This window comes from Geotrypetes seraphini, chromosome 8, assembly GCF_902459505.1.
Source record: "Geotrypetes seraphini chromosome 8, aGeoSer1.1, whole genome shotgun sequence".
Classification (NCBI taxonomy): Eukaryota; Metazoa; Chordata; class Amphibia; order Gymnophiona; family Dermophiidae; genus Geotrypetes; species Geotrypetes seraphini.
Window position 1 is genome coordinate 16,519,151 of NC_047091.1, and position 17,349 is coordinate 16,536,499.

Below are 17,349 nucleotides of genomic sequence, written 5' to 3' on the forward strand. Positions count from 1 at the left end.
GGTTAGTGAATCGCTGCCTGCCTACATTTGAATGCCGTTCCCCCTCATTTGCATGCGCGGATCGGAGGATGATCGGGACAGAGGTTAGTGAATCGGGTCGGAGGGAAATTGGGTCGCAAACCGATCGGTTTGCTTAGTGAATCTAGCCCTTAGGGTCAGATTCTATACATGTCATGTTCTGCCCCCATCTTATGTGGGCATTTTATTAGCTCTTGTATAATTCAAGTTCACTTCTCCCTCCGTATTCGCTGTGCTAGGGGATTAACAGACCCGTGAATACAGAAAAACCGCAAATAACTTTTTCATGTTATTCATATGTTTTCATATGTTATTCATGTTTTCATATGTTATTCATTTAAAAACATGGCTTTTCTCTAAAATGTAACGACCTCTCCCTCTTCGATATACGAAGTCTCTCTAAACTTCTCTGTACCAAGTTCTTCTACTTTTCTTTGGAGTTCCTTTCTATATCAATTCCTGTAAACCGTGCCGAGCTCCACTTCTGTGGAGATGATGCGGTATACAAACTTAAGGTTTAGTTTAGTTTATTTGCTGTTTTCCATTAAAAACCATCGTGAATATGGTGAAACCGCAAATAACATGGTGCCTGTTCCTGAAGGAGAGGCAAAACACGGTGAAGAAAGTGCTGGGAATCGGCGACTGGAATCAGCGATTTCTTTATGTAAGCTGGGGGGAGGAGCCAGCAAGCTAAAAACTGAATAATTGAAACTGCAAATGCTGAAACCATGAATACAGAGGGAGAAGTGTATATGTGTTTATTCTTAGATGGGTAAGTAGGGGTTACCAGACATCTGGATTTCTCCGGACATGTCCTCCTTTTGGAAATCCGGGTTTTTTCCAGACATCTGGTAACCCTAGATAGAAAGAATATGCATGCTCATCTTTTTTTTTATTTCTATGCAGTTTGTACATTCCTCTGTTCTTTACAGGTTTCATTCCAATATAAACTCTGATTCGCTTCATATAGCAAGGAGAAATTGAGGATCCGCTCCTCTCCCTTCCATGCACTTGTGGAGGGAGCTAGCCCCTTGGTGCAGTGGCTTCTCTGTAGCACCTAGAGAGACCAGACTCGCAGTTTACTTCGAGCCCCAGAAAAAAAAAACAACCGCTCGGGATTCAGACAGGCAGTGAGATGCATAGACTTTTATAGTTTAAGACTTCTTTGGTGAGGAAACAATATACACAATGATAAAACTCCATAATTTATCAGTAAAGGTTACATTTTATGAATGCATCACAATCAAATTATTTTTTTTTTTAAATAAAATAAAAGCTGTAAATATCAATACAAACAGAGCAAAACAGCTCCCCCTGTGGCATGGCATGAGAAGTTCAGGGAGTATTGCAGTGAACTTTCAACCGTCATTATATAACTTCAGCAGTCTGTGCCACATAAGATGGGCAGCTCTTTTCTTGCTGCCGGGGGGGGGGGGGGGGAGCATGATCACTCCCACCTCTACCTTTCAGTGCTGCAGTTCACAGTGCCATCAAAACAAGGGACAGGAAGAGCTGAAGCCGGGTCTCTTCCCATATCAGAAATGAGGGAGGCAAGAGCTGGAGCTGGACCTCTTCCCAAAGATGAGACAGTAGCCAGATGATGAGACACAATAGCCAGAGGAGGACTACTCCCCTGCGGTGAGAAAGCAGGGATGCAAGAGCTGAAACAGGACATTTTTCTGCATCCCCTCTCTCCCCCCTCCTCCTTCTGAGAATGCAGAACTCTCCTCTAATATCTGTAAACAGAAAAAAAAGAGAGAGAATGAAACAGCTTATTTTTATTTATTTTTTTTCAGTGAAAAGTGCAGTGATGGCCTCTCTCTTTTATAGATTTCATCCCCGGGGAAATCCGGCGCAATTCACACCTTCCAGAATCACCTGCAAACTGGACTTTCCCTGTTTGGAGGCAGAAGACGTTACATTCCAAAAGCAAAACTTTTCCAAGCTGTTCTCTTTCCTTGTATACAACAAAACAAAAACAGGATCAGATCTGGTCCTGGGTATGCTAAGAATCTGAGAAAAAAAAGGGCCCTGTCTGTACAGGGGAGAAAGTGGAGTGACCCTGCAACTTTAGGTCACGATGGAGAAATGAGACAGTTCTTGGTTTTCCACTCCCGTTTAACAGGTGTTATTGCCGCTCAGCTTCCAGAGAAGTTTAAAGACTAGGGGAGGGTTATCAGATGTCTGGATTTACATGGAGATGTCCTCTTTTTAGAGGACTGTCCTAGGAGTCTGAACGGCTTTTCCAAAACCCGGCAATTTGTCCAGGTTTTGAAAAACGTTGAGATCGAGGACCGCGTCTGGAGGACATCTGTGTATGCATGGATGTGATGCGGTGATGTACTTGTGTGCGACATCATCGCGTCCTATCCATGCATGTGCAGATGTCCTCCCGATGTGGCCCCGAAGAGATGAGGTTTGCATGGGGCTGGGGTTGGGGGGCGGAATGGGACGGAGCTGTGAGCAGAATGGGGTGGGGCTAGGAGACTGATGCAGAAAGCTATATGTTAGACTCGTGAGCTGATGGTTGAGCTCACCGCTTCTAATACTTAAGCTAATCATACGCAAATTTGAAAGATGCAGAACTTGTGCACTGAGGAACGGCTGGATAAGTTGCAGCTGTACTCACTCGAGGAACGCAGAGAGAGGGGTGACATGATCAAGACATTCAAGTATCTCACGGGCCGCATCGAGGTGGAAGAAGATATCTTCTTTTTCAAGGGTCCCGCGGCAACAAGGGGGCATCCATGGGAAATCAGGGGCGGGAAACTGCACGGGGACACCAGGAAATTCTTTTTCACTGAAAGGGTGGTTGATCGCTGGAATAGTCTTCCACTTCAGGTGATTGAGGCCAGCATCGTGCCTGATTTTAAGGCCAAATGGGATAGACACGTGGGATCTATTCACAGAGAAAGGTAGGGGAGGGTCATTGGGGTGGGCAGACTAGATGGGCCGTGGCCCTTATCTGCCGTCTATTTCTATGTTTCTATGTTTGATCAAGTCAAGCACACTGGACATGTGTGCACAAGGTCGTCTGCTGAGGGTAGTTAGTATTGTGTGCATGTCGACCAAAACAAAAGTATCGGCGCATGTCTGTAGCTGTGCTGGAATGTTATTCTGCAAGTAAACATTAGCATGACAAAAATTTCTTGCATGCACCATTTTTCCTTGCCAATATTTATGTGTAAAATAATATGCAGAAAATCCAACATAACTGTAGTCAAATATCGGGATGAGAAACCAAAAAACAGAGTCTGCAGTGATGATGTGCAGGATGCCAAGACGTTATTGAACAATCGTAAAAACATGAAACAGTTTGCATCCACAAGGACTGATAAGACCGGACCCAACACGGCCCGTGTTTCGAAGAAACACTCCTTCCTCAGGGGTCCTAACGCAGGTCAAAACAAAATAACCTGATGGATAACAACTGAATAAAAACAATGACTACCGTCAGTGCTCTTGCGCGAAGCAGGGCCAAACAGTGTAGTCATTGTTTTTATTCAGTTGTTATCCATCAGGTTATTTTGTTTTGACCTGCGTTAGGACCCCTGAGGAAGGAGTGTTTCTTCGAAACACGGGCCGTGTTGGGTCCGGTCTTATCAGTCCTTGTGGATGCAAACTGTTTCATGTTTTTACGATTGTTCAATAACGTCTTGGCATCCTGCACATCATCACTGCAGGCTCAGTTTTTTGGTTTCTTATGTAAAACGATATTACAGTATGGGTGCAGATACTTCTTTTTTCTTTTTTGCCTAGACTTGTGCACAGAACTATCACCTTTCATTCTTTCTTAAAAGTTCTGCTCTTGAGATGGGCGCCCAGCAAATTTTTTTTGCGTTGTTTTCGACTGGAATTTGTTTTTCGTAAAATAAAAAAAAATTTAATTACTAGTGTGTAGTGCACTCTTCTTGAGGTCACGGGTGGCAGCCATTTTCATGAGGGAGCTACTAGGGTAACATAGAAACATAGAAATAGACGGCAGATAAGGGCCACGGCCCATCAAGTCTGCCCACTCTAATGACCCACCCTATTTATCTTTGTGGATAGATCCCACATGTCTATCCCATCTGGCCTTAAAATCTGGCACGCTACTGGCCTCAATAACCTGGAGTGGAAGACTATTCCAGCGATCAACCACCCTTTCAGTGAAGAAGAACTTCCTAGTGTCACCGTGCAGTTTCCCGCTCCTGATTTTCCACGGATGCCCCCTTGTTGCCGCGGGACCCTTGAAAAAGAAGATATCTTCCTCCACCTCGATGCGGCCCGTGAGATACTTGAACGTCTCGATCATATCTCCCCTCTCTCTACGCTCCTCAAGTGAGTAGAGCTGCAACTTCCCTAACCGCTCCTCATACGGGAGCTCCTTGAGTCCCAAGACCATCCTGGTGGCCATTCTCTGGACCGATTCCAGTCTCAGCACATCCTTGCGGTAATGCGGCCTCCAGAATTGCACACAGTACTCCAGGGTAGGGTTACCAAATTTTCCGTTTGGAAAATCCAGACTCCTAGACCCGCCCCCAGGCCCACCCAGTTCCACTCATCCATGCCCCCATCATGCCCCAGTCATGTGGAAATGCGAACTTAGACTTGCATTCTCTAATGGCAGTTTTGCACATTGTTTCTATTGCAGAATCCATGCTTAAAATGCAACACCCAAGTGCTTAACTGTAGGCAACTTAAAAAGACTTCCCCCTTTTGGGGATAATTTGATAATCCCACATGTGGTAATATACCCACACAGTGGCGTAGTGAGGGAGGTTGGCGCCCATAGCGGTGGCACACAACAGCGCAGCACCATGCACCCCCCCCCCCCCCACTCACCCTCACCACATGAGCACCTCCCTGCTTCCCACGTACCTCTTGAAATGTTCGCTGGAGCAAGCAGCATCTTCCACTGGCCGCTTGTGCTGGCCTCGGCTCCGTTCCGATGCTATGTCCCGGTCCCGCAACTAGGAAGCGACCTCAGAAAGGAGCCGAGGACAGCGCAAGCAGAAAGTGGAAGATGCTGCTCGTGCCGGTGAGCATTTAAAGAGGTGTGCAGCGGGGTGGAGAAGAGGAAAGGCATCGGTGCCCCCCTCCAAAGACTGTGCCCGGGGCGGTCCACCCCCCCCACCGTCCTCCCTTACTATGCCACTGTACCCACTTAAATGCAACAGGGTGGGAACAGGTGTCCTCATTTTTTCAAAGAGGAAATCTGGTTACCCTAAAAATAATTATGCACACTGACTGCCCCCACAATCTGGAATTAAACCAAATACCCTGAGGGCTGAAAAGAACTTAGATAAATTCAAAGGCGGACTAAAGTGTTTCCTTTTCAAAGACGCTTTTAAGTAATAACCTCTTCCTCTCCACTCATATTTTTTTTCTTTTCCTTTATATGCTCTCTATTTTCAGCCTCTTTCAAAAAATAAAAAAGGATCTTCTCTTTAACAAAGAGGACCTTCCACTCCCCTCTCCTGTTCTATCTATCCTTTTCCTGTAATTATTGTATTTCATCATTACTTACCCATTGTTTTCATGTCCAGTCCATAATTTGTCTTGTTGCTATGCCTTTGTAAGCCTCTCCCCCTTGTTTTTAATATTGTAAAAACGCTTAGAATTTATGAAAGGCGTTTCAACAAATTTAAATAAAACTTGGAAACTTGGACCTCCTAAGGAAAGGGGAGTTGTATAGAATGAGGAATAACCAGCAGAAGATGGGCGGTGTTGATGCCCCAGTATAGGTCATTAGTGAGGCCACACTTGGGAGTATTGTGTTCAGTTTTGGAGGCTGTATCTGGTGAAGGATATAAAAAGACTCAAAGCGATCCAGAGGAAGGCGACGAAAATAGTAAGGGGTTTGAACCAAAAGACGTATGAGAAGAGATTGGAAGACCTAAGTATGTATACTCTGGAGGAGAGCAGGGACAGTGGAGCTATAATAATAATAATAATAATAATTTATTGTTTATATACCGCCAAAGCCAAAGTAGTTCGAGGCGGTTTACAATAAAGAAGAGCTGGACATACAGCGAAAAAACAATGAAGTCTTTGAGTACATGAATATTTGTACAGAGTATGGTAACATTCTAGATGCGGGTTTACAATAAAAAGTAAGTCGAGGCGATTTACAATAGGAAGAGCAGGTCATACAGTGTGGGAATAAGCAGTGAAGACTTTAGGAATTCTTGGTCAATAGGAAGTAGATTGAGGCGATTTACAATAAGAAGGGATAGGTCATACAGTGAGGGATAAGCAGTGAAGACTTTAGGAATTCTTGGTCACAAATCGGTTGAACAAGTTGGTTTTAATAAGTTTAAATACTTGAAAGGTATTGATATAGAACCAAATCTTTTCCAGAGAAGAGAAAATGGTAAAACTAGAGGGCATAATTTGAAGATGCAGGGAGGAAGACTCAGGAGCAATGTTAGGAAATTCTTCTTCACGGAGAGGGTGGTAGATGCCTGAAATGCCCTCCCGAGGGAAGTGGTGGAGAGGAAAACGGTGATGGAATTCAAAAAAGTGCGAGATCTCTAATTAGAAAAGGAAGAATGTAAATTAAAGAACTAAGACCGGTACTGAACAGACTTGCACCCATATGTGGTGATTCGGTGTAGGATTGGGCTGGGAAGGGCATCAATGGGAATTCCACTAACTTGGAACATGAGGATGTTATTGGCCAGACTTTATGGTAGATACAACGGGATGGTTGGATAAGCTGGAGTGAGCTTGGACGGCAACTTCAGCATTTGGAACCTAAGACAATACCATGTGGAATTTATAGTCTATGACCCAGAAATATCAAAGAGATACATGTAATCATGTATTTGTAATGGGTATAACTAATAGGCACACTGGATGGACCGTTCCAGTCTTTATCTGCCATCATTTACTATGTTACCTGGCAGAAACCCAAAGAGTAGCAACATTCCAGAGCTGAGATTGTGATGTCATAATTCCTCATTCCACCAGTGCCTAAGAGCCAACCTCAGCAGTGATGTCACAATGGCTCGATTAGATGGCAACTTCAGCAGTTGGAACCTAGGACAATACCAGGTGGACTTTACAATCTATGACCCAGAAATCAAGGAAGAGAAGTTAATTTAATCATGTACAGTATTTGTAATGGGTCTAACTAATGGGCAGACCTGATGGACCGTTCAGGTCTTTATCTGCCGTCATGTACTATGCTCCTATGTATTTTCCTACAAAGGGATTGACTTACGTAGTGTGTTGTTAACTGAGCCCCAAGCAGCCCTTCAGCTCGTTCAGTGAGATCAGCCTGTCATTCGTCAGGTCACAGTACTCCACAAACTTCCGGACGCAACGCTTGGGCCGTATCCTCTTCTTCAAATACACCTTGAAGGGCCTGATCTCCCACTCGTTGATGTTGTTGCTGAAGTCTTTATCGAGGCGTACAAAGTGCCAGCGCACTACGCGCTCCTCCAGCGTAGGTCCCGGACTCTCACTGAGGAAACTTTGACAAGAAGCAGGAACATGTGAGTCACTTAGGTCTCATTTTCTTTCTGTATTTTCTTTTGGTCTTTGTTATTCACTCTTACCAAGGCTGGCAGGTTGGGTCGCTAGCCTAAGAGTTAGTGCAGTGGCCTGAGACCACAGAAGGGCAGTATATAAAGCAGTGGCATAGTAAGATGGGGGGGGAGACTGCCCCGGGTGCTGTCTTCATAGGGGGTGCTGGTGCCTCTTCATTCCCCCCCCATATACCCCTTTAAATGTTCTTATATTATATAAATATTTATGCATAGTTGCCAGAGTCATAAACTCTATGGTACATAAAAATGCACCATGCAACCGCTTTTTTTAATTATTATTCTTTATTATGATTATTCATTACAATAACAAATATTCATGAATATCCACAAAAAATTCTGTATATAAAATACATTGAAACATATATATGAAAATAACTTGATCTAGTCCACATTTAAATGGTCGCTAGAGCTTAGACTAGGAAATCAACTCTTACATATTCTACAAACACGGACAGGCTAAATTGGCTTACTTTATATTTCATTCATCTTCCTCCCAGTTGAAAATAACAATAACAGAAATTAAACTCTTAATAGAGGTTTCTCCTTAATAAAATCTTCTAGCTGGATCGGTTCAAAGAATGCATATTTATCACTTCCATACGATATAAGGCATTTACACGGAAATTTTAAAAAGAAAGTAGCTCCAGCTGCCAAAGCTTTTTATCCCGAAATATCCCCTCATTTGCCCACTATATGCATAATGGCTGAAAATCAATGCACAGTGGAATTCAGCACTATTTAATAATGCAGGAGAAGGTCCTACTTAAATTGATAAATCTTGCACTATAACTATGCCAAATTTATCCTGTAAACTGCATATTATGTATATGTACAAAAGCGTATCATGGTTTTTAGCACTGGTAGTGGCAGTAACAGCTCCGACGCTCATTCAGCATCGGAGCTGTTACCGCTGTGGTTGGCGCTAAATACTGCGCTACGCTTTTGTAAAGGGGGGGGGGTGTATTTGCTGTTTTTTAAAATTTATATTTTTTTGCCATTTAACCATAATTCACAAGAATACTCTCGCTTCAGAAATACAGAATAGAAAGTACAAAGGGAAAAAAAAATACATAATCTTCCTTAGACCACAGTAATAGGAGGAAAGCCCAGGTAAAAGGAAGAGACACTTTTTACATGAAATAATACGAGAATTGGCCTAACAGCTAGTCCCACACATAACATAACATCGGATTTCTAGACCGCATAACCTTAAACTTCAATGTGGTTTCCAAAAGTTGAAAACAAAGGCCAACCCTAAACATGGAGATACGAAAGCTATGACTTTTACATGTGCAGGAGTTAAGCTATGGCATGGCCTTGTTGGCCAGATTCGAAAACGTGGAGAGAGGAATTCTTGTAGGAAAATGTTGATGACTCAGCTATTTGTTAATGTGGCGGCCCTTAGGTCAAAGACCAGTGCCCTATTAGAGTCTAGCTTTACTTGCGTATGTTCTGTTCCAGTAGGAACTTATCCAACCTTGTCTTGAATCCCTGAAGGGTGTTTTCCCCTACATGTAACCCCTTGTGAACCGTTTTGGCTAAAAATGGAATATAATTTTTTAAAATAATGATGGAAGAAAACAATGAAGATCTAATCAACCAGCTGTTTTGAAAGAAGATAAGCCTTAGGCTGTTTTCTAAAATGTACATGGGAGTGTGATGTAAATATCAGCTATTGGAAATCCTTATCGTAGACAGCTGCCTGAATGGAGAGCGCGTGATCACGATACTCCTTGCTTTTACAACCGTTAACGGAGGGCAATATGAAAAGGGCATGAGATCTTCTACGGTTCCTTTCAGAAGCTACTAAGAATCTGTTGACTAAAGTAAAGCTGGGCCAGGCCAAAAGCGATCTTATAGCACAAACAACCCAATTTCAAGATTATACGAGCCTCTGCAGCAGGGATGTCAAAGTCCCTCCTCGAGGGCCGCAATCCACATCTGGCGAAACCTAACTTCTAAAAACGACTCCTCCCCCTCCCCCCCCTCCCATCTCCAAATGACCTAGCCAAATTCTTCAACGAGAAGATCACTACCATAAAGAATTCGTTCCCTCCAGCCATCTCTTACAACTCTCTTCCTCCGAAAGACTCCGACCCTATCCCTGCTGACAGATCATGGACTACATTCGAACTTGTATCCGAGACCCAGATCTCTAAACTTTGCCTCAAACTTAAATCCTGCAAATGCATCCTAGACCCCTTCCCATCCTACCTTTACGAAAACATCCCTGCGCAGGCCATCTCTTCCCTTACTAACCTTATAAATAAAGTTTTAACATCGGGCCTGTTCTCCACAGAAATGGGACACATTGCCTTATCCCCTCTTCTGAAAAAAGCCGATCTCGACCCTTCCTTACCATCGAACTACCGCCCCATAGCTAACATCCCTCTTTTAGCAAAACTTCTAGAGTCCATAGTCGCTACTCAGCTCTCCTCTTACCTAGAGAGATTCTCCATTCTCCAACACTACCAATACGGATTTAGGCCCAATTTCAGCACCGAGTCCCTCCTAGTCTCCTTCATTTCAAAGGTGCAACAACTACACGCTCGAAACAAATTTGCTGTTCTTCTACAGTTCGATCTCTCCGCGGCTTTCGATGTCGTGCACCATGACATACTAATCTACCAACTTTCTGAGATAGGAATAGACTCCTTTGTCCTAAAGTGGTTCTCAAATTTCCTTCGCGCTCGTTCCTACATCGTCAACACAAACGGCTCCAAATCCGCTTCTTGGACACCATCCTGTGGTGTCCCACAGGGCTCTCCCCTATCCCCTATTCTCTTCAACACGTATATGACCTCCCTGAAGCTCCTCAAACTATCCCCCCTTGAAACAATTTAAAACATATGCAGACGATAGCCTTATCCTCCTCGAAACAGATCAGAACCTTACAAACCTCCAAGAGAACATCACTTCATGCATAATGAGACTTCACGCCTGGTCCCTCTCTGTACAGATGAAACTAAACGAATCAAAAACAAAATTACTCTGGCTCAGCCCAAAATTAGTACACCTGCCCACCCTCTTCACTCTACCCACAGGCCCTGCTATGCACCTTGAGTTCTCAAGCAAGGTCCTCGGCATCACTATCGATGCCTCCCTTTCCCTCAAAGATCACCTGAATTCCTGGCAAAATCATGCTTTTTCAGCCTCCACATGCTGAGGAAAGTTAGATCCTACTTTCATCAAAAACATTTCACTGTCCTTGTACAATCCATCATCCTATCTAAACTCGATTACTGTAATGCCATTTATTTATGCCTAACAAAAAAAAGTCTTCGCAGACTCCAGCTTATCCAGAATACTGCAGCCAAGCTAATTTTTGCTAAACGCAAATCTGACCACGTCTCCCCACTACTTACCAATATTCACTGGCTCCCAGTACTTTCCAGAATTCATTTCAAATGCTCCTGCCTGGCTTTCAAGATCATTCATGGCATCCTTCCGCCACTAATCCCTCTATCCTTCCTCGCCCTGACGCCTGTTACCACCAGATCAGCCCACAGACATAAACTATCCTTTCCCTCTCTACATGGCATCCTCCACGCAGGTAAACTGGGAAGATCCCTTCTCTCCAAAATCACGGGTCTTTGGAACGATCTCACTATCCCGCTGCGGAACCTGGGCTCCCTCCAACTAGTCCGAAAAACAACTGAAAACCTGGCTTTTCTCTAACATATAACATCTCTTCTCCTGTTTACATCCCCTCTTTTTATATGCTTTTGCAAATTCTTCCCCTCTCTCTTCCTATATTTTAAATCTTTGTAAACCGTGTCGAGCTCCACTTCCGTGGAGATGATGCGGTATATAAACTTAAGGCTTAGTTTAGTTTAGTTTTCCCCAATGAATATGCATGAGATCTATTTGTATGCATTGCTTTCATTGTATGCTAATAGATCTCATGCATATTCATTGGGGAAATCCTGAAAACCCGACAGGATTGCGGCCCTCGAGGAGGGACTTTGACACCCCTGCTCTACAGGGAGCCAGTGTAATTCACGGTACAAAGGGGGGAGGGTGTTATTTGTAACCACATTGAACTCTGCTGGGCAGTGGCATACCAAGGGGGGAGGGGGCGGTCCTCCCTGGGTGCAGCCGACCCAGCCCAGCCGGCCCAGTCCCTGTCGTGCTCCCTCCCGACTTACTGCCGCCCTCCTTACTATCACCGCCGAGTTGAATCAGCTCCCTTTCTCCCTCCCTGCCCCTTACCTTCGTGGCGCTTTCACCTCCCCCCCCAACAGGCCCGGTCCGACAAACCTCCCTGCCCTGTGGCCGGCGAAGTCTAAACTGCCTTCTTACAGCAGCCGGAGCATTGTAGTTGCATATGGCTGCCGTAAAGGTCGTCTCTGTGGGTAGACATAGTGAAAAGAGGGAAACTGAGGACTGCATAGTAAGAAAGAATTTAATTTAGACGGAAGCAGAAAATAAAGAAGGAAGACCAGAGAAGGGAAGAAAGAGAGGAGAGAGAGAGATGCCAGAGAACGGGGAAGGAGACAGAGATATCAGATCTGAGTGGAGGAAATGAGAAGAGAGAGATGCTAAAAACCACAGGGGGGAGGAAAAGAGAGATGAAAGGAGAAAGATGCCAGTCCATGAGGGAACAGAGGGAAGATGATGGATGCCAGACAAAGGGGGGGGGTCTAGAGGAGAGATGGCAGGGGGAGACAGACAGTTTCTGGAAGGGACAGACAGTGGATGGAACGGGCAGATGCTGGATTGAAGAGACAGGGCAGACGCTGGAAGGAAAAGAAGATAAAAGCAGAAACCAGAGACAACGAAAGGTAGAAAAAAAAATAATTTTATTTCTATTTTGTCATTAGAATATATCAGATTTGAAATATATATCCTGCTAGAGACATAACTAGGGACTGCAAAGCCCAGGCAGTGCTTCTCTAGCTTCTAGCTGGCTTAGGACTCTCTCAGACCAGGGGGCAGTTGCCCTAGTAGCACTCCCCTAACACTATTCCTGTCATGTGTGACTGCAGTATTCTGTTAGCATGATATTTCTGTGTAGCATTCTATAATAATTTGGCTTGTTCAGTTTTCTAGATAATAGAGGGGATATATGCGAAGGGGAGGGGAGACAGGGTTTTTGTTGGTCCTTGCTCTGTATATTTATAAAATGACAATTGTACAGAATATTGTTTCTTTTCATACTTTAATAAAATATGTTCAATATAAAATCATAACTGACATTTGTGCGGATGGGATCAGATGGTTTGTGGGGACTGAGCTTGCGGAGACGGGGCGGAAATGTGTTTTTAAAATTTCAGTCTTAGTAGTTTGCCGGTCCACAAAATAATTATTTTATTTCTGCTGGTCCACGGGTGTAAAAAGGTTGAAAAACACTGCTCTAGAACAGAGTCGGCAGCTGCGCTGAGGTGCAGGAAGGTCCCCCGATGACTCATCTACTGGCTTTGCTCCGGAAGAAGTAAATTATGTTGGAGGGGGTGGACCTGGCAGATGCAGTCATCATGGGTCCTTGCCACAACTCCCTGCGTCTGCTGAGTCAACCCCCTCCGACGTAACTTCTTCGGAAGCAAAGCCTTGAGTCATTGCGGGACTTTCCAGCACGTGGCTGCCGACTCTGCTCCAGAGCTAGTACGTCGGAGTGGGGTGGAATGGCAGCTGGCAGCTATAGTCATCGCGAGAAAGGAGCAGGTCTGCTGGAATGAAAGAGTGGTGCAGGGAGAGAAAGGGGGCAGGATGGTATGGAAAGTTGGTGCTGATGGAATTGATGTACAGAGAAAGGGGAGAGAGACATAAGGGGAAAGGATACTGGATGGAATTAGATTGGAGGGAAAGAAAGGGGGCAGATGCTGATTGAAGAGGGGTGGATGGAGAGAGAAAGGGCAGACATTGGATGGTAGTGTGGCGGGTAGAGGGGGAGCCTATGCTGGATGGAAGTGCAGATGGGAGAGATAAGGGAGCAAATGCAGGAAGGAAATGGGAGGAGAGAAAGAGGGGAGCAGACGATGGAAGTGGACAGAGAGAGGAGAAGGTACTAGATGGAAGGGGTAGAGAAAGAGGGCACATGATGGAAGGAGGGGATAAATAAAAGGAGGGCACATGATCGGGGAAAAGGATTGAGTTAGGGAAATACTGGAAGGGGTGAGGGAAAGAGGTGGCGGGCTGTAGGTAGACAGTAAAAAAGGAAATTGATGAGAGGGTAGTAAGAACGTAATCTAGATGGATGCAGAAAATAAATTGAAAAGGAAAATGAGGGAAGAAAGGAATTGCAGAAGAGAGGTGTGGGAGAGGGAAGGAGAGGAGAAAGATGCCAGACCAATGGGGGTGAAAGTAGAGATGGAAGAGGGAGGCATACAGTTTCTGGAAGGGGCATAGAAGGAGAGAAGATGCCATATAGGGGCAGAGAGATGGCAGACAGTGGATGGAAGGAAGAGAGTAACAAGAAGATGAGGAAAGCAGAAACCAGAGAAGATATAGTAGAACAAAAATTTTCTATTTATTTATTGCTTTAGGAGACATGTGTCACTGTTTCTGTGGTATTGCATTGTATGCAGAGTCCAGCTTCTTGCTGGTTCAATTTAACCTTTGTCTGTGTATTTCTATTTTATCCCCCCTTTTACAAAACTGTGGAGCATTTTTTAGCGCCTACCATGGTGGTAGCAGCTCTGATGCTCAGAATTCCATGAGCGTCAGAGCTGTTACCACCGTGGCTAAAATCCACACTACAGTTTTGTAAAAGGGGGAGGGGTAAGTTTGTGATTACTTATTCCATACTAGGCGAAGGTGTTTTCTGTATTCTGCGTGTTTGAAAGACATGGTTTTCTGTTACGATTGATGGTGTAGGATTGATCTGTACTAGTCTGGCTTGTTTAGTTTTACAATGGGTGTACTGATGCTCACTGCATATGTAAGATGCTGCCTTTTCCTAGGTACTCACGTGTGATGTGTGGCTTGTTACTAAAAATCATGTTTTTTGTACAGATGGGGGGGGGGGTGCCAAAAAATGATGGGCACTGGGTGTCACATATGCTAGATACATATCTATAAACAACTCAGATATATTGAAAACCAATGTATGTGAAACCGACTCTTTCAATTGGAGACTAATGTGGTCATAAGATGTTAAAGAGATAAAATTTTGCAGAGACAATAAGAAATCAGTAACAGCTCTAAATTTGCTCAAAAAGAAGGAAAAAACCTCAGAAAAGGCCCTCCCACCGCCACAAAGGTGGATATAAAGGTGGTTAAGCGATAACCTCACAGGCAAAACCTTAATTAAAATGAGCATTTGAGCAAAAGACTGTGCTTCACATATGCAAAATCACTGATAGAGGAGAAAACCACTTATCTTGAGGCTGATCGGCACACCGACGGAGGCCAGCGTTTCACCAACAGGCTACATCAAGGTGTGACCCGACCGATCAGTATTGTGGCTCCATTTTCTGGACTTTTTTGAAGCGTTTGTTTTCGCTCTCCACAAGACGGATCAGTCGGGTCACACCCTGATGCAGCCTGTCGGTGAAACGCTGGCCTCCGTCGGTGTGCCGATCAGCCTCAAGATAAGTGCTTTTCTCCTCTATCAGTGATTTTGCATATGTGAAGCACAGTCTTTTGCTCAAATGCTCACTTTAAATGAAGGTTTTGCCTGTGAGGTTATCGCTTAACCATCTTTATATCCACCTTTGTGGCGGTGGGAGGGCCTTTTCTGAGGTTTTTTCCTTCTTTTTGAGCAAATTTAGAGCTGTTACTGGTTTCTCATTGTCTCTGCAAAATTTTATCACTATAACATCTTATGACCACATTAGTCTCCAATTGAAAGAGTCGGTTTCACATATGCTAGGTATGCCACTGCTGCTGGATAATTGCAGGATAAAAAAGCACGTATTGTATTGCATTAGTGCATACTTTTTACAGTTTTATGTGTTTACGACAAGATATTTTTAGGAGCAGCGATAATTGTTATCAAAATCTTGGGGGTGGGAGGAGCCTACAGTCCTATAATTTGAAAGACTCCTGAACTTTAGGAAAGCAATTTTTAAAAACTCATACCTCTTCACCTAACTCCGCTCCCTACTGCCGGTGGATTGCAAAGTAATGCATATTGGTACTAGATCCTCAGTACATGACGCTTTAGGATAAAAGCTTGTATTGAAAATCTTACACTGCAACTATGGCAAATTGTAACCTGTAAACTGTATATTATGTATGGTAACCTGTAACCAGTTCTGAGCTTGTTGGGGGAGAATGAATGAATGAATGAATGAATGAATGAATGAATGAATGAAATAAAATAATTTAATTGAAGAGGGTCAGGGCTGGAGTTAAGATGAATCAAAGAGGGCAATTACCCTATTCCTCCAGGCTACAGGGGGCCCCGAGCTTACCTGAAGTTGAACTACGTACAGCCTGCTGGTGGGCTGTGAGGACCCCTGCTATATTTCTACTCTGGGCTCAAGCATGCTTAATACCAGCTCTGGAAAGGGTGCAAGGCTTAAGGTTTGCCGAGGATACCCTACACACTTGCACCATCCATACACTCAAGTTACACTGCATACCTCCTGTACGTGAGAGGCAGCATCCTGGACTGTATCATGTCTGAAACCAGTGCTTTCAGCACATTGGACAGAAACTCTGCCTTTTTAGACCCCGGGCAGCCTACGGAAGAGAGAAGACCCATGAAACATGGCAGATACAGCTGAGGCTCAGCAGTAAACGTGCCCTGCTCCTCCTTGTGCATCTTCTCACCTGGAAGGGCCCGCTCGTGATACAGAGAAACCATTTCTGCATTTTTCCCCGCCGAGTCAGAGTTGCAGTCAAGAGGAAAGTTTCTATAAAGAAAGCAGGGGGGGGGGGGGGGGAGAAACAAAACCATGAATGGAAGTTCCGGCACTGGATCTATGCATGTACAATATGGATATATTTATGGGAGCATCCGGGCAGACTTCTGTGGGCAGATTTTTCACTAAAGAGGGAAGTCATGAAGACGTGGTAAAGCTAAGCTTTTTCCACACCTTGAAGTTCCACAGTGATCACCGACTTGCGGTATCACCTCATAGGCAGCATTATTCTAGCAGACTGGGAGCACCGGTAGGGTTACCAGAGGTCTAGATTTCCCCAGATGGCTTTTCAAAACTCGGCACTTTGTCTGGATTTTGAAAAGCTTCCTCGAAAATCACATCGGGCAGGAGGGCATGCGTGGATGCCCTCCTGCCCGACGATAGTTGGCAGCGGGAAGGGCGGAACTGAAGCAGGCCTGGGGGGCGGGTCTAGGGGGGTCCAATGCTTACATTGGGCCTCAATGTGGGTTGAGGTGATGATTGGAGAGGGTGGGGGTTTGCATGGGGGGGGGTGTTGTGTGATGAATGAGAGGAGAAGAGGGATAGCATCGCGGCTCCTTTAAGATGTGGCTCTGGAGAAGCTTTTTGTTGGGGTTATTTTTTCAGCTATAAGGCAACTTCTGGTGTTCACCAGAAATGAGCTGCTTTACATGCATTTGCATCTCTGTACTATGTACCCTGCAGTCAGTGGCATAGTATGGGAGGGGATGGGGGGGAGCATACTGCTCCAGGCACCGTCTTGGTGGGGGTGCTGAAACCTCTCCGCCCCCCTCGCCATGGTCGCGCCCTTCCTTCCCCACCCCCATACCTCTTTAAAATCTTTGCCAGCACGAGCTCCTACGTGCCCAACCCCTGCTGCTCACGATGGCCTGGCGCCCTCTGAAATCACTTCCGGGTCACAGGGCCAGGAAGTGATGTCACAGGGAAAGCAGGCAGGAGAAGCTGCTCGCGCTGGTGAAGATTTAAAGATGGGAAGGGAGGGCGCA

At 44.8% G+C, this 17,349-nt stretch overlaps 1 protein-coding gene across 2 annotated transcripts in view; it reads right to left on the bottom strand.

Annotated features, from left to right (window-relative positions):
- Window positions 1-1,149: 1,149 nt before the first annotated feature.
- Window positions 1,150-17,349, bottom strand: part of LOC117364491 (SPARC-related modular calcium-binding protein 1-like) — an 84,967-nt gene continuing 68,767 nt past the window's right edge. For both annotated transcript variants that reach the window (XM_033953713.1, XM_033953714.1), the window contains 4 exons: window positions 16,272-16,354; window positions 16,082-16,181; window positions 7,226-7,477; window positions 1,150-1,754 (listed from right to left, as the gene is read on the bottom strand). In XM_033953713.1, coding sequence (XP_033809604.1) covers window positions 7,237-7,477; window positions 16,082-16,181; window positions 16,272-16,354 — 424 coding nt within the window. In that variant the 3' untranslated portion in view covers window positions 1,150-1,754; window positions 7,226-7,236. The remainder of the gene's footprint in view (window positions 1,755-7,225; window positions 7,478-16,081; window positions 16,182-16,271; window positions 16,355-17,349) is intronic.